Below are 27,071 nucleotides of genomic sequence, written 5' to 3'. Positions count from 1 at the left end.
TATGATTTGACAACATAACTTCCATATAATGAAAATGAGGCTAAAACTTTGTCTAGTAGAGTTGTGCTTAGCTTTGTGTCACTATGTACAGAGACACTCAACTGGGGAGAGGAGACAGCAATTCTAAAGCAAACAGTGCAAAGTTACGTGAATTCTCCACTTTCAAAACCAGAAAAGACAGGAATCAGATTTGCATTTCTATGCCAGATGTGGCTTTCAATATAATACATCTCCTTAACTATTTTCTACTTACCTTGACTGAATAAGCCAGTGAGATAGTGACCGCAAGTGGAAGACCTTCCGGCACTGCTACCACTAAAACTGTGACTCCGATAATGAAGAACTTCACAAAATATTGTATGTAAATCGGTGTACACTCAGCAAGCCATGGTCTCTTCTGAACCCAGAATGTATCAATTACAAAATATAATACTAGGATGATAACCGTGATGGCAGACATCAACAGACCTTTCAGTGTATTTAAAAAAAAAAAAAAAGAAAAAAAATGTAATTACTTAAATATTTCAGACACTACCCATTGCAGTTACATTTTAGCCACTGAAAGCATTGTAATTGGCTTGATAAAATTTTTATTTTAATTTCTCTGAGAAATTGTTACCTCCTTTCTGCAGCTAACTCATCATTTGACACCGTCAGACTAAATTTTCTTTTTGCCTCCAAGTGTAGCCTGTCCTCAGGAAGAGCTAGGAGAAAAGCATTTAAGATTCTTTCCTAAACTTCACTGTATCTTCTGCTTCCTACAAAAGCTGACAAAGTAATAGGAAAAACCAAAGAAAAAATGAAAAGCTTAGCAAAAGTGGGTACTTTACATGCTTAAGAGGCAACCTGCCTAATGATAAAAAAGAAGTAAGAATCTGATCAATGGGGACACATGAAATTAAATATTCAACGCTATGCTTAAAAAAAAGAACGAGAAAAAAAAAAGGAGCCCTCCTAACGCAGTTGTTAAAGCTTAGCTGCAAACCTAAAGGTCAGCAGTCAAACCCATCAGCCACTTTGCAAGAGAAAGATGTCAGTCTGCTTCTGTAAAGCCTTGGAAATCCTATAGGGCAGTTCTATCCCGTTCCTATAGGGTTGCTGTAAGAGGGAATCATCTTGATGGCAACAGGTTTGGGTTTGGATGATTAAAAACCACATACAAAATTTTCTGAATTATTATTACTTAAAAAATTGTGGTCCATTAACTTAAAAATTATAGCTCCATTAACTTAAAAGACTAAGAACATTTAATTCTACTTTGTTGGATGTTTAGCATTTTATCAATGAGTATTAAAAAATACATCAAGTGCATGTATTTGGGTCTAATAATTCAATCCAATGTCTACTAAACACCATTAGCCACTTCAAATTGACCCTTTCTCCTAACACTGTATGAATTAGTATTACCATTTGCTTTGCTTACATATTACAAAAAGCAAGTATCTGCTATTAGATAAAAAGCTTAATGAGAAATAAAAAGTTCACTTTTTCCAACATACTCCTAGAAACTAGTAAGAAGGATGCAATTTAACTGATTTTAATAATATATGCTGATTTATCCAGTTTTCTTTTGTGAAGATGATACTACTGGAGGGCATTTGCGAAGTAACAGTGACAGGTGCTATTAACAGGTGTTTTAACAGGTGTTTTCTAGTGATGATGATAATTTATCAAATTCAGCCTCACTAGGATGACACTTCCATTCAGTTTAAAATATAACCGTTATAAAAACATATACTTAAATTATTACATAGAAAACCAGTAAAAATGATGAACAAAATGTGCAGAGAAGCTTTTTATTTAAATGCAGTTGGGTGATCTGTACTGAATAACCTCACAGCTACCTGGAGTGTTTCTTCTGTCCCCGAAAATTCAGAGATGAGAGCAAGGGCTTGTGAATGGGCACTAATCTTAGCGTGGCCCTGTATTTACTAGCTGACAGTGGACAACTGTTTCTGTGTAAAATCTGCAAGTTGCAATGGTATTATGAGGATTTACAGTAACTCAAAGGTTATTGGCACATGGTGGGTAAAACTGAATTTTAAAAACTCCTTTTCTACTCACTAAGCCACAAAGCTATGTCAAAAGACAACGTCTAAGAAGAAAATCGGTGTATGCTGAAACAAAACACCCTTATTATTTTTTATATATCATACCTGCTTTGCCAATCTGAACAGCCAGTTTTGTAAGTTTCCCCTGTAAAACGGATTTTTCCTTTTTTGGCAAATTTGCTTTCTTTTTGTCTTTTTCATCACTATCTCCACCGTCTTCACTCTTCAAAGGCTGCATTTCCATGGCTGCACCATCTTGGGCTTTTGCTGCATTTAAAAGCAAATATCACCTCATTATATTTTAAAGGCACAGATCACTCATCACATTCGAAGCATTTTTTTAAATTAGTTTTTTATTACAGAAACTAGAAAAGCTTTAACCACCCAAACGTGTGTGTGTTTCTACACAGACAAAATGAGGCAATTGATACATGAGGTTGTGAAACTTTGCACAAAACATGAGAATGTTGTGCTAGTTAACAAGAAATTAAATCAAGTGTCTTTAAAGTAAGAACTAAAAAATACTACATCATCTCTCTTCACGTGTGCTGTGTTAGGTTATGCGACTTATCCCAACTAGCACACACTTCTCCGGTATAATGTAGGATGGTAATGTAGGCCATTCTGTGTGATCACACATGCAGACAAATATGCATACATTTACAGACTCTTTTTAAACTAAATGCAAGAATCTCTGGGTTGTACAAACAGTTAAGTGGTCAACTACAAACCGAAACGTTGGTGGCTTGAACCCACCCAGAGTTGTCTCAGGGGACAGGCCTGGCAATCTGTTTCTGAAAGGTCACAGCCTTGAAAACCCTATGGAGCAGTTCTACTCTGCACAAATACGGGCGGGCGCTATGAGTCAGAATCAACTCCACAGACAACTAACCTCGATGACAAGTAAATGCAAAACCACTTATATGTACATATAGTGTTTTTTGTTTCTTATGCATTTTTGCTAGCAATCATCCAAAGTAACTGATATTAAAACACCTGAAATGCTTAAGTTGAAAATTACTTACACGTGAATCTTCCTGAACTTACTATCTAAAATTATAATCTTATTAACACTGTAGAGGTGGCACACCTACAGCACTAGTAGGCAGAGGTTAAGCCAAGTTAACATATATTGCTGGTTTTCCCTGCTACATATATCTTACTTCTGGGTGAATATCTGTACACTGTTGATATATTTTTGGGTATAAAGAAAACAATCTAACTGTACTTTTATCCTCCTGAGTTTACCTTTGTTGCGATTCTCGATAGCTCCATCTTGTTTCTTATCTGTAGGAACAAAATGGGAATTTAAAGCTTTCCAAAAGAAATGAATACAGCCACGCTAAATTATGCAGAGGTAGTTCACATTTCTATAACACAATTACTACACAATGGGTATGGTGTGTGTGTGTGTGTGTGTTTACAGATTACACAACACTTGGCTTGTAAGGACCTGCTTGATCAACCACTCCTTAGATATTGCCCATAAAGGAATATTCCAAAGTAATTTGGAACATCTATACTTGTTTGAAACAACATGTTATCAGGAGGGAGCAGTCCCTGGAGAAGGACATCATGCTTGGTAAAGTAGAAGGTCAGAGAAAAAGAGGAAGACCCTCAACAAGATGGACTGACACAGTGGCTACAACAATGAGCTTAAGCACAACAATTGTGAGGATGGGGCAGGACCAGGCAGTGTTTCATTCTGTTGTACACAGGGCCACCATGAGTCGGAACCAACTTGACAGTACCTAACAACAACAACATACTTCTTTGATTTCTCCTTTAATCTTCACTCTTTTATATACTGTAATAAAGTCAAATATTGTAAAAGAGGTTTCCAAATTAAATACAGTTATGACTCTAAGAAAGCAGAAAAGGGTTGAGAAGGAGGGAAGAATGTCATAGAAACAGGCACACAGGAGAGCTTTGATGGCAGTGAGAAGAAAAACATGTATTAAAAATAGGAGAGACAAACAAGTAAAACCAGACTACGAATGTATGAATGTACAGAATAAACCAGTAAGACTATCAGTTAAGGTAATACCCCAAATTAGTACAGATTTTGAGAAAACATAAAAATGAGAATGTCTGTGTGCGTGCAGCAATAATGTGACCAAGGCATGATCTATTGTTTAGAGTACACAATAGGATATTAAAAACAACAAAAAAGCAGAAGCATCCAGTCTATTTTTCTCCCAACTTCTCTATCAAGGAGAACTACCTCCAAACTGAAAAGGTGGAAAAACATGGTCACTAAGGAACTGAAGCTCAAGACAGATGAGGAGATAGTAAGAGAATACCTAGGTACTTTCAGTGAGCTCAAGTTTGGAGACAGACCAGATAGCCACATTCCAGGCTACTGAGGGAACTGAGACATTACCCTTGGACTGCTTTTGAGTAATTGCCAAAGCAGTCAAGAGAAAGGGAAAAGGGCTGGAACTCCACAGATAGAAAAATGTTTTCTGTTCTACAAAAAACAATGACAACAAAATAAGATTAAAAAATGGTAGACAGTGAGTTAGATGTTAATTCCTGGGAATATTCTCGACTGGATTAATAAAAATGGATGCATAAGACCTTAGAAAAAGGGTGCCTATTGGAAAAGATATCGTGGGGTCAAATACAGAGTCATGCAAACTTCTCTTCCTTTTTAGGAAGGATTCTCCTTGACTTGAGGCTCCTGTATATTAGGATGCAAGTCTGTGGTTAAGAGAACAGATTGTGCCAAAGAGAAGAGGGACTGATGTATCACTTCCTAGCTCTCTGACCTGGAACAAGTTACACAACTTCCATAAGCCTCAGTTTACTCATCAGAAAAACAAACAAACAACAACAACAACCTTTACCTCATAGCTGTAAGGGCTAATGAGATTATGCATATAAAGTGCTCAAAAAATGACGTCACTGCTGCTCGTTTTTAAGTTACATTCTACACAGCCTTCAAGAACCTAAGCGGGCACATCAAGGGCTGCCATAAGGAGTGGTACAGGGGAAACCCAGAACATGGGACTTCCCCTTCTCACCTGCAGTCAGAACTTTTTAAAAAGGCTTTTGTTTGAAATATGGGCTTCATAGCTAAAGACAAAACCCAAAAAACAAAAGAAAATATCTTAGTATTAAAAACACTGCTGTAGTTAAAAGAAATCAAGACTTTTGCAAGGCATTTATTTTAGAACTTAAAATACATAATGTGAGAAAGAAATATGGACTTACTATCTTAAGTAAGGGGAGCCCTGGTTGTGTAGTGGGTAAGACCTTGGCTACTAACCAAAAGGTCAGCAATTCGAACCCACCAGCCGATACCTGGAAACCCTATGGCACGGTTCTACTCTGTCCTATTGGGTCGCTATGAGTTGGAATCAACTTGATGGCAATGGGTTTGGTTTTGGTTGGTTTGCTATCCTAAATAAAATTAAGTGGTTAGACCACAGTAAATTGCTGTTAACCTAAAGAGAAAAAATTCAAAAGCAGTGATTCCAAGTTAAGGGTGGTATATCAGAAACTATTTCTAAAAAAACAGTTCAACTAAGATATTCTGAGATGTCTCCCTGTATATAACAGCGCTTCTTGTAAGATCCTTAGGGATAAATACTACGGTTATCAAGTCTGCTGATGACAGATCACTTGGAGGGATAGCAGATAACAATGGATCAAAATAAAAAAGATCTCAATAATGATGGGCTGAATATGACGGGGCAAGCATAAGAGGTATCAAACTCAAGTCCTAGCCTTGTGTCAAAAAACCAACTGCATATATATAGAATGGGAATTGTGAATAGTAAAAAAAAAAAAATTGTAGCCAGCTTTAAAAGACTAAAAGCTCACTGAGACCAAAATAAGATACAGTTGACAAAGAAAGCTATTATTGAAGACACAGAAAAAACAGAAAAGTAGGAAGTGATATTTTGCTGGTCAGACAACACGGGGAGATTCTAAACCTAAGTAATAAGCAGAAAAACGTCAATGGAAGTGTAAAAGCAGATGATGAATTTGTCTGGCTACTGTAAAGGGAACTGATGTAAAGTCACTAGATGTCCTTCATGGACTATTAAAAAAAAAAAAAAACTTTCATTAATTCTACTACTCAAAAGTACAATACTGAGTTATTAACTTTTTGTAGAATTTTCACATCAGAGTCTCATGAAGTCTGTATTTTGTACCAGTCCTTAGAGTGTAACTGCCATATCAATTTCCAAGTATCAACTCTTAAAGCAAATCGGTACACTTACTTTTCTTTTCCTTTTTCTTCTCATCTTTCTTTTCTTCCTCTTCACCTCCAGCTCCAAGTAAGGTAAAGATAATTCCAGTTTGAGAATTTACACCTACAGCTGTAACTACCATTCTTCCAGAGCCTTCCATTACATGAGTACCTACAACAGAAAAGTTTGTTTCCTATAATTATGACAGGCCTCCCCACCAAATCTCAAACTTTAGTAACACTGTCTTTAATATCCTTAATATTGAATAAAATAAATTTAAGAGGATATTAAATAAAACCTAAATACTTGTGCTTAAGGTTTTAATTCTTATCAGTCATATCTGAGTTCAAATCTCACTCTGCCTCTTATTTACTATGTGAAATTGGACAAATTACAACACCTCAACTCCTCCTCTAAAATGGGACGAATAACGGTACCTACACTTCATAGAAATATGAGAATCAAAAAGCTATGCATGTTAAGTGCTTAGCACACTGCAATTTGTACAAGTTCAATGAATGCTTACTATAGTTATTATTTATAACCCAAGGTTATTAAAACTCTATGGGGTAGTTCTACTCTGTCCTATAGGGTTGCTCTGAGTCAGAACTGACTTGAAGGCAGTGGGCTGGTTAGGGGGGGTAAGGTTTTTAGGCACAGTTTTTCTAAGAAATACACTGCTTATAAATGAAAGGATTCTACAGCGAATGTCACATTTCACACCCCCAACCTGCAACCCAGCCCCCTAGATTACTGCAATAGCCTCTTATCTAGTCTCCCTGCCTTTTCAGCTCATCCTGCGATCAGATTAATCCTCCTAAAATACTGATTTCATCATATGGCTGGCTTTCTTGGCTCTAAAAAACTTCCAACTCTATACTGTCTGCTGAATTATGTCCGAATTCTTCATCTTGACACCAACCAACCTTTCAAACCCTTTTGCCCACTACTTTAACGTAACATTCCATTACAGAAAGCTAAGGAGCAGAGATGGGAACGTTTATTGAATTCTGTGTTCCTCATAACAATCTTGCAAGTTGGCAGGCATTATTATTATGTTCTAGAAACTTGTCCAAGGTTACACAACTATTACGTGGTAAAGATTTAATCCAGGTCTATCAGAGGATACAGACCATACTCTTCCTACTGTAATATATAATGCTGATAAATTTACTTAGTTTTCCAACTTGTGCATCCTCATTTATGTATCTTTCCTCACCCTTTTGAAGGCTTCCTTCCCTTTTAGTCTATAATCTGTTTGTGACTCTTATGTACCCTTAAAAACTTATATATATATTTTAAAACCCAATAGAGCCTTCTTTACAGTAATTACTTATTTGTACTCGATCTCCTAGTTTAAACCTTATGGAAGGGCAGGATTGATAGCACCTACTACCATCCTCTGTACCAAACTGATACTCAGGGGTTATTTACTAAGAGGATAAAGTAGTTGTACTTAGGAATTTTTTTAGGGCACTGGTTCTACTGCTTTTAAAAATATTATTCTGGGACACTGGACAGGTTATGGAGACTGCATTAGCGCCATCACCATATTCCTATCCATAGTCTCCTTTGCCAAGAGCATCTCAAAAAACCACCCTGGTGAAAATGATGAGACAAGCTGGGACACGTTAAACCTTCAGCAACAAGAGAAATTGACTATAAGAAAATGACTCTTCTGCATTATGATCTAAATGCATACAAAAAATTTTCTTTGTGAAAAAGAAAAAAAATATGCCCCACTAAACAATGGATTAGAAATGAATTTGATTTATAAGTAAGAAGTCTGGAGGGCAAGGATACAGATTCAGAAATCCTGTAGCATGTAATAAAAGAGAAGGAAATGGCATGGATTCAATCCTCCTATGATTTGAAGGCCATTATGAACATGGCGAAAGGAAGTTCTCCATAGTAGGACATGTATCGTTGTGTTGCTGTTGTTAGGTGCAGTCAAGTCGGCTCCAACTCATAGGGACCCTATACACAACAGAACTAAACACTGCCCTGTCCTGCGCCATCCTTACAATTGTTGTTATGCTTGAGCTCACTGTTGCAGCCACTGTGTCAATCCACCTTGTTGAGGGTCGTCCTCTTTTCCGCTGACCCTGTTCTCTGCCAGGCATGATGTCCTTCTCCAGGGACTGATCCCTCCTGACAGCATGTCCAAAGTATGTAAGATGCAGTCTCACCATCCTTGCCACCAAGGAGCATTCTGGTTGTACTTCTTCCAAGACAGATCTGTTTGTTCTCTTGGTAGTCCATGGTATATATTCAATATTCTTCACCAACACCACACTTCAGAGGTGTCAATTCTTCTTCGGTCTTCCTTATTCATTGTCCAGCTTTCACATGCATATGATGCAATTGAAAATACCATGGCTTGAATCAGGCGCACCTTAGTCTTCAGGGTGACAGCTTTGCTCTTCAACACTTTGATGGGGTACTCTGCAGCAGATTTCCCCAGTGCAATGCGTCTTTTGATTTCTTGACTGCTGCTCCCATGGCAGCTCTTCTCTAGTCATCTTTTGAGTGCCTTCCAACCCAGGGGGCTCATCTTACAGCACTATATCAGACAGTGTTCCTCTGCTATTCATAAGGTTTTCACTGGTTAATGCTTTTTAGAAGTAGACTGCCGGGTCCTTCTCCTTAGTCTGCCTTAGTCTGGAAGCTCAGCTGAAACCTGTCCTCCATGGGTGACCCTGCTGGTATCTGAATACCGGTGGAATAGCTTCCAGCATCACAGCAACACACAAGCTCCTCAGTACGAAGAACTGACAGGCAAGTGGGGGATGTATTGTTGTATCACAGTTATTTACCTAAGCCCTTAATAAAAAATATTTTTAAAATGTATATTCTGAACAGATCACTAATTCTTAACTTCTTTGCTAGTGAAAATACAAAGGAATTTATTGAAGCAACAAAAAATGAAATTCAGCACGGTAAAACAATATTTACCAAGTAAATACTATATGCAAAAGACAATGTATTTCTCTTAATAATTCTGACCTGCAGACTTCAAATTTTTACTTTTTTTTTACTATATGCAAAAGACAATGTATTTCTCTTAATAATTCTGACCTGCAGACTTCAAATTTTTACTTTTTGTTCTTCCTTACCACAGGTAACTAGTTAAATACCACAGGTAAGGAAGTTAATGTGCTCTGGCAAAGTAAACAGTTTTTGTTCTGGTCATATCCCCACCAACCACTGACTGGATAACTGCTTTTTAAAAATCTAAATTTAAGATGCTGAGAACAGCAGTGGGAGATGGCATCATGAGAATAAATTTAAAAATAAATACATTTCTTTTTTCAGTACATTTTTGGAATAGGGAAATAAATGCAGAAAAACTTTCCCACCAATAATGCGATAAGGGACTCAACAAAGTTATTTCAGTCTTTTCTTAAGCATGGAAAATTTAAAGAGTTCTCCTAGTATACTTGGTGTGTTAGAAACATGAGTCTACATAAAACTTACAAGTCATCTCTGCCAAAAGAGCAAAGGATCAAACCTCAGTTAAGGGAGTCAATCTGAAGAGCTAAGCATGATGTAAATAAGCTAAATGCACATCAAAGTCCATGTAAGTGTATACAGCAAAAGGGCAACAGGAGACTCTCTCTGTTCCTGAAGAGCATGGCTGAGTTAGTCTGTGGTGGAGAGCTTCCTTCCCCTTTAGAGAGTTTACAGGTTTAATTTAGTTAATATTACAGTTTCTTGGAAGCACTGCCAGGAACAAGTGGAATATGTATACATTGTACTTAAATACACTTAATATCCAAATATGCTTAAGTATATTATATCCAAATATAAACACATCCAAAATATACTTAAATATCTAAGATATTTCTATCCATTTGGTATGAATAACAAACACAATAACATAAAGAAGCAACCCATGTAGAGTACGAATTTTCTAAATGGTACAGAATATATACTGAAGGTATACACATCTCAAGATTTCATCAAAGGAAGGCTAGAACTTTTACCCTAAATAATATGTTTATATACATTTATATAAGTAATTATAACATGTATATGTGTGTGCATGCATAAACACAATATACATATGTGTAATCACTGATTTTTAGTGGTGAGGATGTTTTGCAATACGCTTTCTAAGCACACATCTATAAATCTTAAAGGTAATGTGCTTTGAAGTTGTAATTCTATCTTAGTAGACTCTTATGAGGATATCACAGGTTTGACTTTGGCGAAATCATGTTCAAACAATTAAAATATAAAGTTCACAGAGGACTGAAAAATTAAAGCTGCAAAGGTATTAAATAGTTAAATAAGCAGGAGTCTTGTGACAGTGTATAAAATGTTAGTAATCCACTAACACTGCCTCTCCAAAACTGGAGTATGAATTCAGCTGAACAAATTACAGTTCATACAGACAATTTTATAAATTCTTTAAAGAATATTAGAAAATTAAGAGTAAGAGCTTGTCATGGATTGAATTACATCCCCCCAAAAGTGTGTGCATCAACTTGATTAGGCCATGATTCCCAGTATTGTATGGCTGTCCTCCATTTTGTGATTGTAATTTTATGTTGAGAGGATTAGGGTGGGATTGTAACACCACCTTTACTCAGGTCACCTCACTGATCCAAGGTAAAGGGAGTTTCCCTGGGGTGTGGCCTGCACCACCTTTTATCTCTTCAAGAGATAAAAGCAAAGGAAAGCAAGCAGAGAGTTGGAGACCTCATACTATCAAGAAAGTAGCACCAGGAGCAGAACGTGTCCTTTGAATATGAGGTCCCTGTGCCTGAGAAGCTCCTCGAACAGGGGAAGGAAGACTAAGGACAAGGACCTTCCTCCAAAGCCAAAGAGAGAGGAAGCCTTCCCCTGGAGCCGATACCCTGAATTTGGACTTGTAACCTACTAGACTGTGAGAAAATAAATTTCTCTTTGTTAAAGCCATCCACTTGTCGTATTTCTGTTATGGCAGCACTAGATGACTAAGACAGACCTGGAAACCAAAAGTTAAGGAACTGACATGCTTTTCGAGTCATGTTACACTCTGGCTTCCTCCCATTTAGCATTTTAGAAGGCAGCTTATAATTTTCCTCATCATCCCTTTCATTTCATTTTTAATTAACTTCAGTTCAGATTATCATAGTTAGGCTGTTACATGAGCCTCCCAAGTAGACACCCACGTCTTCCTCTCAAACAGTACCCTTACTTACCACAAATTCTTCCCCCTCCATTTCCACAACATGTCTTAACCATTAGCAAAGTCAATCCTGACTAGTAGAAGTGGGTGTTACTTTTGGATTTACTGTCCATTAGTCAAATAATCTTAAACAGTTTATGTCTCAGACTCATCCCTCAGCGAGTTTAGGAGGGAGTTAAATTAGGTAGACTTCAAGAATTTTATCATTCTTTAAAAACAAAAAACAAAAAACAAAAAACCTGTCCTTTGTAGACTACCACATAGAATTTATTCATTTTCTTTAAACACACATTCATTTTAAATTTTATACCTCAAGAGGCCTTAAGAAAAAATATGATACAGAAAAACAGAACAATTCAATAGATGTCATTAGTTCTCCACTTTAGTTTTATTGTTACACTAACCCATTGTTTGACTATTAAATCTACTGATTTCATGGACTCAGTTTCCTTATTTTTAAAATGCAGTTTTGGATTCAAAGATCTCTAATGTCTCTACCAGGTGACAACAACAAAAAAAGGTTTCTAAGAACTAGAAGGGCAGAAGACAGCATCAATTACAGAGTCATCTTCACAGTACAGGCGATCAGGGAAAATCTGTGTGCTGACAACAGTATATAGTTGTGGGAGAAAAAGCAGTTCAAACTTATCAAAGAAATTCATACCTGATAAAAGTAAAGGGTCTTTATCTAATGACTTCTTAACGTGATCAGATTCACCAGTCAACGAACTTTCATCAATTTTAAGATCATTGCCTTGAATAAGTATGCCGTCAGCTGGAAGAAGATCACCTGAAACAAAAAGCAACAATGTGCTGAACTACAATATCCAAGATCACAATAATTTTACTTGTAGTGTCAGATGTATTGTTCTGTTTTACTTACCATATTTCACTTGAGCAATATCCCCAACGGTAATGTCAGCTACAGGTATCTGAATGACCTGACCACCCCTGATGACAGTGAACTTCTGTTCTTGTTCAATTCGACTCTGCAAACCTCTGAACTGTTTTTCCTTACTCCAGTCATTGAAAGCTGTTACTAATACCACACACACTACTGACAAAAGGATTGCAGCTCCTTCAATCCAACCAGTTTCACCTTCACCTTCTTCCTCCCCAAGAGAAACTTCTCCACAAACTATTTGGAAAAAAAGAAAAATGTTTATCAAAAGACATTCTGAATTGATGGCAGCACTCATGCAATAAGTCCAAACTACACACATTTTGGTTGTTAATTATGACCGTGTTTATTTACTTCATCAATTTTATAAAGCATGCTCTCCAATGTGAAATACAGGTAAGATAACTGAGAGGGCCGCTCCCTTCCAAAGACTTTATTTTCAAGCTGAGGAAATGACCATGCATCACTGTGTATATGAATCAGTTAAGTGACTCTGAAGTTTACATTCTTTTCAATAGCAGATGTTATAAAGACAGCTTCTCCCTCACTCCTTCCCCTACCCAGAAGACAGGAGATTAATCTCTGTCAAATCTGAACTCAGGAACAGCTGAAGGCAGAAGTGCTATGCTGACTCTTTTCCCCAAACTGGAAACACAGCTAAAATATTACCTTCCAAATGAAGCATTTCACCAAGTTTTGATCTCATTTGGTAAATGTATTAAAATGCAATACATTATACTAGTACGTAAGAACAAAAGATTGACAACAGACATGAAATTTACCAGTTAAATTTCAACAATGACAAATCAGCCTCAGTATTTCGTTTCACAGTTCTACTCTATAGTATACGTATAACATTGGAAGGGCCTTGAAATAGATCATAATCGAATATTTCTAGAGACTTAATCATTCCCCTACTGACAACCATAAAAATTTTTACATGAGCTGCAGGGGAAAAAAAAAAAATTAATCCCAAGAACAAAGTCAGAAAAGGACTGTAGTTTACCAATGATAAAACATATTTTAATAGTGTTTTCAGTAAAGTCCAAGTATAAATATAATAACAACCTGTTTTACCAAAGGTGTTCCCTTGTAAATCTATCCATTTGAGAGAGATGTACAATCTACATTTAGTCCATGCTCTCAATCACAAGGCAAACATTTCACTTTAAATCCCTACTTGAATTATTCCTTGAGTGGCGTATTAAGCATATGCATTAATAGTAAAGAGAAGCAGTTCTCAAACTATTGTCCAGGAACCCGTGGGAGACCCCTAGAGTCAAAACTATTTTCATAACAATACTAAGACACCATTTGCCTCTCATTCTCTCAATGTATAGTGGAATTTTCCAAAGATTGTATTACAAATGCGATAATGCAACACACTGAAGACAGGAGCAGATACGAGAATTCAGCTTTCTTTAATTAAGCCAGACATTAAAGAGGCACAATAACATGGAAACAATGCCACTGTTCGTATTAATTTCTTTGGAACATGGCTTTTTTTTTTTAGTCAAAATTTTAACACACAATGGGTTTATTAAGGAGCCCTGGTGGAGCAACGGAGCCCTGGTGGCACGGTGGTTAAGGGCTTGGCGGCTAATCAAAAGGTCAGCAGTTCAAATCCACCAGATGCTTCTTGGAAAGCCTATAGAGTAGTTCTACCCTGTCCTATAGGGTCGCTATGCGTTGGAATCGACTCAACGACTATGAGTTTGGGTTTTTATGGTGGTGCAATGGTTAAGCTCTTGGCTGCAATGCAAAAGGTTGGCAGTTCAAACCCAACAGCCACTCTGCGAGAGGAAAGACCTGATTTGCTCCCACAGAGATTACAGCCTAGGAAACCCTATGGGGCAGTTTTACTCTGTCAAATAGGGTCACTATGAGTCAGAATCGACTCGATGGCAAACAACAACAATGGGTTTATTATTCTTTTTAAATGCAATGACAAATACTTTTAACTTTTCTTAATTTTAATTTCAAATACATAAATATCCATAGATAAAATTCACATAATAAAAAGTTCTTTGGAGTCCTCAATAATTTAAGAGTGTACAGAAGGCCCTGAGACAAAAGTTTTTGAGAATCACTGGATGCACATACTAGATTTATTTATGGTGCAGCTACAGTGCATATTTTCATACCAAACAATACTATTAGTAAATCTTGATGACTCAGATTTCTATGACTGCAGATTTAAAAGTAATGGATTTTCTTCTAGCAAATTATTACTTCTTAGTATTAAAACATAAAACATGATGAAAACATGCATACACTACACATTTATGGATTGAACTGTGTCTCCCAAAATGCTGTGTTATAAATCCTAAACCATATACCTGTGGTTATAATCCCATTTGGGAATGGGTTTTCTTTGTTATGTTAATGAAGCAGTAATAGTGTAGGGCGTATCATAAATCAGTCTCTTTTAAGATATAAGAGACTACTGTATTTTTATGGACGTACTAAGGAAACCCTGGTGGTGTACTGGTTAAGAGCTACGACTGCAAACGAAAAGGCTGGCAGTTTGAATCCACCAGCCATTCCTTGGAAACTCTATGGGGCAGTTCTACTCTGTCCTATAGGGTCGCTATGAGTCAGGATCGATTCAACGGCAAAGGGTTTTTGGTTAGTAAGGAAGAAGTGTCATTGACTCTGGACTTAATGGTAGAATATTTGCATGTTAACCCAGATCTTTGCATGTTAGAGGGTAGGAAATTAATCCAACAAAAATTCAGGCACCTTCCACCTCAGTGCAATTTTTAAGTGTCCAGTGGTGTGGGGGCACGTCAAGCTATCCCTCTCAAAGTGAAAGTTACTGCATCCGGCCCCTTCCAAAACTAAAAGGAAGGCACAACGCCTAGTGGGTCTCTTTGGATTTTGAAGGCAGCATATCCCTCCTGTGGGTGTGCTACTCTGGACTATTTATCAAGTAACTCAAAAAGCTGCTACTTGTGAGTTGGGCCCAGAACAAGAGAAGGCTCTGCGACAGGTTCAGGCTGTCATGTAAGCCACTCTGCCACTTGGGCCATATGATCCAGCTGATCCAATGGTGCCTGAAGTGTCAGTGGCAGACAGAGATGCTGTTTGGAGTCTTCAGTAGGCTCCTATTAGTGAATCACAGCACAGACCTTTAAGATTTTGGAGCAAACCCCTGCCATCCTCTGCGGTAACTACTCTCCTTTTGAGAAACAGCTTTTGGCTTATTACAGGGTCTAAGTAGAGACTGAACACTTAACCATGGGCTACCAGGTCACCAGGCAGCCTGAGCTGCCCACCATAAACTGGGTATTGTCTGACTCACGGAGTCATAAAGTTGGACACGCACAGCAGCACTCCACCATTAAAGGGAAGTAGTACATACGAGATTGGGCCTAGCAGGACCTGAAGGCACAAGTACATTGCATGAGGAAGTTGCCTAAATGCCCACGGTCTTCACTCCTGTCACATTACCTTCTATCTCCTAGTCTGCACCTATGGCCTCATGGGGGAGTTCCTTATTATCAGCTGACTGAGGAAGAGAAAACCTGTGTCTGGTTTACAGATGGTTCTGCACTATACACAGGCACCACTTGAAACTGGACAGCAGCAGCACTACAGCCCCTTTCTGGGACCTCCCTGAAGGACAGTGGTGAAAGGAAATCCTCTCAACGGGCAGAACTTCGAGCAGTGTGCCTGACTGTTCACTTTGCCTTGTTAGAAGAACACTAGATAACTAAGACATACACTAATAAATGTTAAAATAAATAAATAAATAAAATGCAAACACTAAATAACTTTTCGACTTGTAGCAAAAATATCTTTGTATGTTTTATTAACACCTTCCAGTGGGTTTTGACGGACAAAAAAATCCTAAGTGTCTGCATGTAAACATCACAGATTCATTCACTCTGTTTTAACACCTAACACTCATTTAAAAAAAAAAATGTTAAAGTAGTAAATGCAACCACGCCCCCAATATTATGACTGAAGAGGCTCTACATCAAAATCTTTAGTGTTAATATATAATGCCTACACAGCAGTCTCTAACATCGTGGATATAAACCCAGTTATTAAACTTTGACAAGAACTTTTCTCCAGTTAATACAGTGAGTTTAGTCTGTTAGTTTATATAGCACTATCAAGAAAAATCAGATTGAAAATTCATAATTGTAGCCAACTACAGACTCTAACCTAACAGAGACGTACTTTCCAACCAATAATCAGACAGCATATAATCCACGTGAGTCCTCTTTAAAGCCATGGTGTTTAAATCCCTACAACCAGAGGTTCCAACAGTAAAAGGTTAGTAATCACAGGTGAGGAGTTATATCCTTTTCTTTCCTCATCTTGTACTTTCAGAGACCAACAATGAAAGTGCTGAGAAAACAAACAGAAGTCCTCAGGAGGGACTCATCTTTAGGTGGAGTATATCCTGCAATGGCCATAATCATATCTGTTCCTGACTTTCTTAAAGAAGAGATGATTCGAAACCATTAGAGCTATCCTCTTCCCCTGCACCCAAATCATTAAGTCATCCATGCCAGTCGGGAGATCTGGTGGCATAGTGGTTAAGAACTTGGCTGCTAACCTAAAGGTCAGGAGGTTGAATCCACCAGCTGCTCCTTGGAAACACTATGGGGGCAGTCCTACTCTGTGCTATACGGCTGCTGTGAGTCGGAAATGACTTGCTGGCAATGGATTTTTTCTTTTTTTAAGCCCCAATTTATTAAAGTTACAACAAGCTTTCCTTAACATCAAAAAACAAAGGGAAAAAGTAGATAAACTATAAAAATATACTTTCCCCAAATTACGTTAATTAAAAATCTTGGCAAACCATTATTCTGGTACTGTTAATTTTCATTTTAAAAAACTAAAGGATGAACAAATCTCACACCTGAAATTCACTGGGAATAATGCTGCATTTGTTGTGCTTCCTGTGTGTCACCTCAGAGCCATGATTTGCTTTGCTCCGTCTCTTGGCCGTGCCCTACTGGTCTGCTTCGAGCACAGTACTGTGTGTTTTCAAAGTTTTATGGCCTTGATCCAGCTGTAGTATTACCCTGGTACTCAGAACAAGTCCCACTGATGACAACTTTTAATTTAATACATTAACCACTTTCTCTTTTTTTAAAAGAAAATCACTTGTTTTCCTTTGAGTTTAGGACAAAAAGCTATAAAAACTGATTTTCATAATACTCCCCTTTCAAGCCACTTATTCTCTTGAGATATAACCAGATGATATAAAGAGCAAAAGCAGGAAAAATCCCTGGTAAAATCAAACCTTTAACTTCAAATTACTAACAATTCAGATTTAAGAAGGTGAACTTAAAGCAGGGCTGAACTGTGTGAGATAACATTAGGCCTACTCCATTAGAAAACTATTGTAATTAAGCAGACTAGATTTTAAATACTTAAAGATTGAATTTTCTAGCACAGAAGTGAGCCGAAGTTTACAATTTTACCTTGGAAAGGCTATCTGAAACAGACAAAAAACAAGATTTAAAAATTATATGTATGAATAAAGTAATACATTTAAATTTACTGTTCAGAAAGTATTAAAGTAGAATTAAAGTGTCTAAACAGTCAGAAGAAACAACAGCTATTAAGGATAAACCAAAAAGTAACTCTCAAACATTTCTAAAGAATCTAAAAGGGTCAATTACTTAGACGCTGCAAGTTTTAAGATCACTTGGGACAGAAGGGTAGCGATGACCAATTCTTTTTAAAGGTTCTTAACGGCACTGACAAGTCTACACTTTCCTCTCGGTTGAATTCTAATACCAGTATCTCCCTAAGCAAGTTTGGGAAAGGACCTGTCATTATACAAATGAAGCAGTACAAATTTCAAAAAGATTAGATCTAGTGGGTGACAAATTTTCCACTTATGGTGAAAATACTTTTCTTATATTCTTGGAAAGTAATGTTTAAAGTGAAATGTTTTTAATAATCTGCTAACTCACTTAAGTCTAGAATGCCATTCCCAATATTCTATAGCGAGCTGGGTAAACTTTTTCAAAACTAAAGAATTCAGCTGAATGTGGCTAAACAAGATTGCATGACCTAACTTTTCACATAACAAATACCAACATCTACACACTCCCATATACACACACACACAACATACTTTTAAAATCTGGGAGGATAAATATTCAAAATGCTACATCAGTTATTTCTAAGACGTGGAATTCTTGGTGAACATCATTTCCTTTAGATTGCCCTTTCTCCCTACTTCTATAGCAAAATAGGTCCTATGTATTTAATTTCCGTACAGTTAATTGCTTAATATGGGCCTTCTAGTAATGAAGGCCACAAAGTGATTGGGGGGGACTACGCAAGTAAGGTGCTTGTGGTCCACTAAGGGGACTGGATAGCCTGTTCATAATGCAAATAAGGTACATGGAACCCTTGTGGGGGTGGGACCATGCAAATAAGGTATATGGAACCCTAACAAGAAGTCTGCCATCCCACTAGGCTTAAAGGGAGCCAATTCCAGAGGCAAGAGGGGGAACCTCACTACCATCAAGGTGAGTTGGGAGTCAAGTGCATCCTTTAGAGCCAGGGTTTCTGCACTAAAAACCTCCCCAACCCGGGAGACAGAGAGAGCTGTAACACTGGAGACTGTGTGAGATGGCAGCAGAGAACCAGTGGCAGCAGAACCAGGTGGCATGGGGGACTTCCCAGTCCAAGATGCTAGGTAGCTACAGTGGGTGTGCCGAGCCACAGAGCGAGAGAGAGCTGAGTGCCTTCAGGCATGAGGCTTGCTGGCAGAGCGGGGTGTCTCCGGACACTTAATGGTGGAACTAAAGAGCTTTGTAACATTTGCTGAGGGTCTGAGGGCTAAGAGAAAGTCTGCTTGCGGGCATGGCTAAGCTGTCCTGACCAAAGAACTGTATCCTGGGTTGTTCCTGATTCTGAATTGTAACCTATCACTTCCCTAATAAACCACGTAACTGTGAGTATCATCTATGAGTTTGGGTGGCCATTGCAATGAATTATCAAACCCAGCAGAGAAGTAGAAAGTGCCATGAGAGGGATGACTAGTGTTAGAACTGATAAAGAGGTTAGAGAGAGAAGGTATGTTTCAACTCCACCTCAGCAATCAGCCTTGGCTGATGATCTTGATTCTCTCCTCCCTCTTGTGAAGTCAGATGAGGTCTGCTGCCATGCCACCCTTTTTACATAATAAAAATAAATGAAAGTTTTAAAAATAATTTGGCTCAATGCTGACTAGAGTGCTCTTAAATCTCTTAGTTACATCAATGATTCTCAACCAGGAGCAACTGTGTCCCACTAGGGGATACTTGGCAATACCTGGAGATACTGCTTGTTGCCCTGAATAGGAGTTGGGGTGGGGGTTGTTAGTACTAGTATCTACTGGGTAGAGGCCAGTGATGTTAATAAACACCCTACAATGAATGGGGCATCCCCCCACAACAAAGAATTTTTTGGCAAGAAATATCAATAGTGCTGCAGCTGCTGAGAAACCCTCATCTACACTGATCTCAGGTAAACTGCCTTACTTCTCAAAAATAAAAAAGTTCTCATGTGAGTCCTAGGCCCACCTTCAAGGAAATCACTTTAAATGATCACCTAAACCTACTTTTCTCTCTGAGTCCTGGGGCATAATATTTAAGTGCTTGGCTGCTAACCAAAAGGTTGGCAGTTCAAACCCATCCAGCAGCTCCATGGGAGAAAGACCTGGCAATCTCCTCCCATAACAATTACACCCTAGAAAACCCTACGCGGCAGTTATATTCTGTCATATGGGGTTGCTATTAGTCAAAAATTGACTCAACAATAACCCAAAACAATAAACCAACTTTTAGACTCAGGCAAGTATTTATTAAACTTTTCATAACTTGAAAAGGCATGAGAAGAAACTTTCATAAACAAAAATATTTTCATGAATCACTCTTCTGATATATAACATAATCTTGGTTCACTTTATAGCTACTCTAATACATAGTGACCAAAACCCAAGCTACATTTCCTAGTAGTTATAAGATGTACTGGCAAAAACATTCATTTTAAATTAAAACAAAAGAAAAAGGCTAAGAAGAAATTTAAAAGAGAAATGAAGGGCACAAAAAAGTGGGAGGAAAAAAAATTTTAGATACAAGTTAAAAGCAGATCTACCATTCTATAATGTATTTCTTGGTTGGTCAGAATACTTTGTAGTACTGTCTAAACATTCTCAGAATAGCAAATAAACTACCCAAATGGGTATACCCAAATGTTATATACATAACAAAATATCTTAAGATCATGAAAGTAATGAATTTGGAAAGACAATAAAATTTTACTTTAATGTTGATGCACAGACCACATCGTAAATATTGCTTAGCTCTGTGCTAGACACGTAGTTTGTGTATGTTGTTGTTAGATGCCATTGAGTCAGAGTCGACCCCCAGCCCGTGTGAGAGAGCAGAACTGCTGCACAGGGTTTTCTAGGTTGCCGCTTTTATAGCAACAGATCATCAGATCTTGACTTCCATGGAGCAATACGGGCAGATTATTTTACTCTGTGCCTCCCTATAAAATTAAGGGGATGCTCAGCACTATATTTTTTTTCTCTACCTTATAGGGTTATTGTGAAAATTACCCAAAGTAATATATTTAAAGTGCTTGGAATAGCACCTAAAACCAAAACCAAATCCGCTGCCTTCAAGATGATTCGAACTCACAGCAACCCTACAGGACGCAGTAGAACTGCCCCACAGGGTTTCCAAGGCTATAATCTTTACAGAAGCCGACTGCCACATCTTTCTCCCAAGGAGTGGCTGGTGGGTTCGAACCACCAACCTTTCGGTTAGCAGCCGAGCGCTTAATCACTTCTCCACCAGGCGCTCCTTAGAATAGTGCCTAGGACATAGTTCAACAGTCATGAAATGCTGGCCTGCTATTATTATTATGTATTAATGAACTGAGGTCCGTACCACATGTGAAAGTCATTTTTATTTACTTACGTGCACTATTCCCTTCTGGAGGTTGATAAAAAGAAAGGCCCAGTGATACTATGGCTGCAATTTCTAATATAATTAAAGTAACATCTTGTAATGCTTCCCATACTAATTGAAGAAAAGTTTTTGGCTTTTTAGGAGGTATAAAATTCTTTCCAAACACTGCTTCTCTTCTTTCTATATCTGCAGGATTTCCACTTAAACCTTAAAAAAAAAAAAACCAACAGTTTTAGTATTTACAAATGAAAATATTCATTTGATCCAAAATATATCAATTCATTACACTTTAAATCTTTATTTATAAAAACCCCATCAAATTGATTTATTTTTGTGCTTCAGATTAAGTGTATAGAATTTAAATCACCGAAAAATAAGTAGGTAACTCAAGAATGGATTAAAATTTTTCACTTTTCCAAACTGCTTATTTTTGACCATTCTATTTTATACTATCACGAGACGGCTGTAGATTAGAACTGATAACAACAGTTTGAGGTTTTTATATTGTAATTAAACAGTTCCCTGGCCTTTACCTAAGATGCTTTTAGGACAGAAATGGGGAAGTGTATAAAGGTACTTATTGTACCCTGGGTAACTTTAATCAGTAAAAGTCTGTGATTTTTATTCTTATTTAATGAATAATAATAAAAAATTAATCTGTCACAAACTCTAAAAGCTCCCCTATTAAAATGTCTGTTACACTTGATTGATAAAAAGATTTGCAAGTCACAAAACACAGTATACTTGGAATGACTTTTCTTTCAGGTTTTACTTTTAGGATTAATTCCAACTGAAGAAAGAGTTGCTATGGGTTGAATGTACTTACTCTCACCATAAGGGAAATGGTACACCGTAGGGTATACTATTTATTGTCTGGAGTATGAAACTGGAAGAGGTTAAAAGAGAGTTGGATGAACATGAATATTGCCTTTCCTTCACCTATCAAGTACTTCTTTAATCCTGTTGATCCCACCAAGCCTAGGTACATCCAAATGCAAGATATGTGCATCTGCACATTAGTGTGGGCACATAAAAACTGACAGCAGTGACAAATGACATTTCTCCTTAATCTATTTAAGAGGGGGCAGAGATACCAGATGACACAACTTTTAATTTATCATATTAAACCTAACTTCAACCTGAAATTTTTTTGGCAAGAGCCTATTCTAAGAGAACCTCAAAGGAGAAAAGACAAGAAAACAGATTACTGGAAGGTTCCCAGATTTCCCTGTTTCAGCCATTAACCTCAATGCTAAAGCTGGAAGAGAACAGAAGCGAGAAAATAAAGAGTACATTGTTAGAATAAACAATGAGAAATGGATATGTAGATTTAAAGTAATTATTTACTCTGTTGAAGGTACCAAAAAGTTTCAAGAGGATGTTTTCAACAGCAACCATAATGGGGTCCACAGTGGGAGGCTGAGAAAACAATTTAGATTTCTGATGACAAAAGTAATCAATGGGAAGCCTCCACAGAGCTCTCAGCTTTGAGAGAGTTACTGGAAAGGCAGGCAGTGAAAGATTTTAATAATTCTGATTAGAGGAAAAGACAACATGAGAGCTGAAACATACAAATTATAATTCAGAATGCTCATACTGTTTGTGTAGACTAAATCAATGCTCCCTAATCACATCTAACCTGTACCAAACCAAAGCCGTTGCTGTCGACTGCGACTCACGGCGACCCTACAGGAAAGAGTAGAACTGCCCCATAGGGTTCCCAAGGAGCAGCTGGTAGATTCGAACTGCCCATCTTTTAGTTAGCAGCTCGTAACCAATCACACCTGGTTGCAACCAATTCCACCGGTCAATGGCATTAAATGGGGGAGAGGAGAATCACTGTAACAAGGTTTTCCAAGAAATAAAATTTATTCATTTCAAAGAACTACACTTTGACATGCTCTGAGATTATGCCCTTCCTGCTTTTCAGATTAAAAATCCTTCCTGTTATGACAGGATGATATTAGATAGTGGATAGGTTTATTTTGTCTTATATTTTAACGTTCTTACTAGTAAAAATAAAAGATTGCTATCCCTTCATGTAATGTCAAATTTCTGTTGTTGAAATTTTACTGGTAAAAGAAATCCAGACCCTAGACGGAAACTAAATTCAACTGCTTATTTCCCAATCTTTAAAGCACATATATTTTTTAATTTCAACGAAGCCTCTCACAGCAAGCCTTTGGTGTGCAAAATGTTTGTATCATTTAAGTTTACGTAATAAATATTTTATGTCCCCATTAATATTCTAAGAAATTTGAAAATAATGGTTACATCAGTTTAACTTACACTTCATAGAGCCTACCAGAAACTGCATATATATAACACTTCTCTGCTCCGTTGGGAAAGATGTAGTGTCTACTTCCGTAAGGATTACAGCCTAAAAAACCCTGTGGGGCAGTTCTGCTTTGTCCATGGGGTTGTTATGAGGTGGAACTGACTCAATGGCAACGGGTTAGTTTTAAATATCACTACTGAAATTACGAATAGAACTGATCAACTCTTAACTTACATTGGGTATAATAAGGACAAATATTTTATGTTAATGCTGAGAAGTCACAGAGCTAAAGATAGCCCAAAAATGTATCTTGAGCAGATTTTGGAAAGTAAAAAAAGCAACTGTTCCTAAAGGGTATTATAATTCTTCTAAACCACCACTACCGCAAACACAAGCACATACCCGGGGCGCTAAACTAAGAACTTGACTTGTTTAGAAATCAGAAAACCTAGATTCCAGTTCACATACTGAAATCTTATATAAGTCACTTAACCTCGTTAGGGACAGGGGGTCACTAACATTTGTTCATCTAACTAATGCTTTGAAGTTACCAAAGGAAAAGGTAAGTGAGCACAGTTTGTAAATCGTAAACTATAGGGGTATTGTTATCAAACTAAGGGAAAAGTCATAAAGTGATTAAACACTCTAGGTTTTAACTTCGTTTTGGAAGTATTTAATTTCTATTGGAGCCCTGGTGGCGTAGTGGTTAAGAGCTTGGCTGCTAACAAAAGGATCAGCAGTTTGAATCTACCAGCTCTTCCCTGGAAACTCTTATGAGGCAATTCTACTCTGTCCTATGAGTTGGAATGGACTCGATGCCAACAGGTTTTGGTTAATTTCTATTACTATAAAATAATCAATTTATATAATCTAAATATAATTAAGAGCTTTGTACTGATAGTCTGTTGGCCAATATTTACTCAACATCTATTACTTTCAGGGATTGTTCTACAACTGAGGAGTCAGTGTGAAGAAGAAAAGTCCTATATTCAACAAGCTTGTATTATGCTGGAGAGAAAGGAACAAGTAGACAATTAAAATAATTATAGGCACTATTAAGTACAATGAAGAAGATAAAAGAAGGTAAAGGTAGAGTGCTTGTGGACTGTGTTAGCCTTTCCGAGGAGGTAACATCTGACATGAGGTATGACCGGTAAGGAGCCAGGTATGGAAAGACCTTAGAGCAAAGCATTCTCATCAGCACAAAAGCAAATGCAAAGGCCCTGAGACCAAAACAAGGTTAGAAGATTCAAGGTTAAGAAATACAGCCAACTGTGGCTAAAGCCTAGTGACCAAGGGGAAAAGAGGAGAGGGTTGAAAATAAGAAAATCGGCCAGAGGCAAGATCATGGGGGATTTGGGGAGGGTTTGGGCATTTACTCTAGTGCAATGGGAACCACTAAGCCACTGCTGTTAATTCCAACCCATAAAGGTTTTAAATCACGGTTGTGGTAACTAATTTGCATTTTAGAAAGATCATTTTAATTGTGTGACGAATCAGTGGAAGAGTGCAGGAGTGGAGGAGAAAGACCAGTTGGGAGGCTGTTGCAGTATTGTCCAAATAAGACATGTTGGTAGCTTGAACCTGGGCTTTAGAAATGGAAGCAGAGAGTAGTAACTGAATCTGCCAGGTATCTTGGAAGGAAAAAATCAGAATTCGCTAAAGCATTGGATATGGGTGAGTTGGAAAAAGCAGAATGAAGAATTATTTCTAGATTTTTTTCACCAGGCACCTGAGTTAGATGAATTTAAGAGTCATTTACCAAGATACAACAGACACTGGGAACTGCAGAGTTGGAGGAGAGATGGAGGCAAGAGTTAGTAGTTCTGTCCCCGGACACCCTTTTAGCTCGGTAGTGAAGTCACTCTTGAGGTTCACTCTTCAGCCAAAGATTAGACAGGCCCATAAAACAAAATGAGACTAAAAGGGCATGCCAGCCCAGGGTCAAGACTAGAAGGCAAAAGGGGACAGGAATACTGGTAATAGGGAACCCAAGATCAAGAAAGAGAGTGTTGACATGTCGTGGGGTTCATAGCCAACGTCACAAAACAATGTGTACTGTTTAATGAGAAGCTAGTTTGTTCTGTAAGCCTTCATCTAAAGTACGATAACAACAACAAAAAAAAGTTACTAGTTCTGTTTTATACATTTAAACGAGAGATGCCCATTAAACAAGTAAGTGGAGATGTCTACTAGGCAGCTGGTTATCCAAATTCATAAGTGAGAGACAGGCCTGAGATATATGTATGTGTGTGTATATACACACACACACATATATATGCATATATGATTTTGAAGCCACTGGCCTACATGAGAGCTTCTAGAGAAAGCGGACAACAGAGCAGGGCTGAGGCTAGAATCCTGGTGCACCCCAACATCTGATGGTCAGGTAGAAGAGAAATCAAAGGCAACCAGAAAGAAACGGCTAGAAAGGTGGGTCACTTTTATTGGAAAGGGGGACAAAAGATGTATGCTTTCAGAGGGGAAAGTTTGAGAGGTTCAGACAATGGAAATGTCTAAAAGAAATCAGGCTTTCAAAATTTGGGAGGAAAATCTGGACCAGAAATACAGACTTAGGAATCATGGGCACAGAGATGATAAGCGAAGTCAAAGGAGTGGATGCTGACAACCACAGAGAATAAATAGATGAAGAGGAAAGTACACAGAAGAACAGAAACGTGAGGACCACCAACATCTAAAGAAGAGCACAGGAGACTGATAATACTGGCCAGATAGGAAGAAGAAAATCCTCAGAGTATAATGTTATGAAAGCCAGTGGGGAGTGTTTGGAGGAAGAAATGTCTGTTGTATTCAGATAACTGAATTTATAAAACCTCTAACTAAAGCCATGCTACTTCAGACTATCAAATTAGACTTTAAAAAATAATACATATGTTACAGAGTTGCAGAAGTATTCAGTATTAGAACTATTTTCAAAAAGTTCACAGGCCATTAAAAATAGTAAACTGAGCAGGTATTAAATTAAATTTGTAATTCTCTATTATGGCAGGAATAAATTTCCAGGGCAAGGTTATGCAGAATCATCAATGTAAAACCCTCACTGGTAACTCTATAAAAGTATTAAGATGTACAGGACTGGCACAACCTAAACACCTGTTGGATGCCTGAATAAGCAGGCTGCTGTTCCAGTCTGGATAACCAAGCAAATATATCAGAGCATTAGAGTGTTATTATACTTGCCTACAACAATGATTTATCCTGGGCAAGGGTCTGTTTTTTGTTTTAAAAGTTAAATATGTTTCCCAAATTTGAATGTTAGTTTTAATATATTATACCATAAACCAGACCAAACCCAGCGCTGCTGACTGGATTTTAACTCATAGCAGTCCTACAGGACAGAGCAGAGCTGCCCCATAGGGCTTCCAAGGAGTGCCTGGTGGATCTGAACTGCTGACCTTTAGGTCAGCAGCCACAGCTGTTAATCACTGTGCCACCGGGGCTCCATTATACCATAAAGACAGTCAAAGCACACCATTGCTAGAAGTCTTATTTCTACTAATTAC

General features: G+C 37.7%; 1 protein-coding gene across 9 annotated transcripts in view; it reads right to left on the bottom strand.

Moving 5' to 3' along the window:
- Positions 1-27,071, bottom strand: part of ATP2B1 (ATPase plasma membrane Ca2+ transporting 1) — a 128,287-nt gene that overhangs the window by 40,218 nt on the left and 60,998 nt on the right. For 8 of the 9 annotated variants that reach the window (XM_064283749.1, XM_064283751.1, XM_023559466.2 and 5 more), the window contains 7 exons: positions 21,279-21,476; positions 12,313-12,567; positions 12,094-12,219; positions 6,284-6,424; positions 3,300-3,338; positions 2,157-2,318; positions 254-468 (listed from right to left, as the gene is read on the bottom strand). In XM_064283749.1, coding sequence (XP_064139819.1) covers positions 254-468; positions 2,157-2,318; positions 3,300-3,338; positions 6,284-6,424; positions 12,094-12,219; positions 12,313-12,567; positions 21,279-21,476 — 1,136 coding nt within the window. The remainder of the gene's footprint in view (positions 1-253; positions 469-2,156; positions 2,319-3,299; positions 3,339-6,283; positions 6,425-12,093; positions 12,220-12,312; positions 12,568-21,278; positions 21,477-27,071) is intronic. The other variant, XM_023559474.2, reaches the window with a different exon arrangement.

This window comes from Loxodonta africana, chromosome 4 (assembly GCF_030014295.1).
Source record: "Loxodonta africana isolate mLoxAfr1 chromosome 4, mLoxAfr1.hap2, whole genome shotgun sequence".
NCBI classification, from domain to species: domain Eukaryota; kingdom Metazoa; phylum Chordata; class Mammalia; order Proboscidea; family Elephantidae; genus Loxodonta; species Loxodonta africana.
Note: the sequence above shows the minus strand (reverse complement) of the source record. Positions and strands in the feature narration are given on the sequence as shown.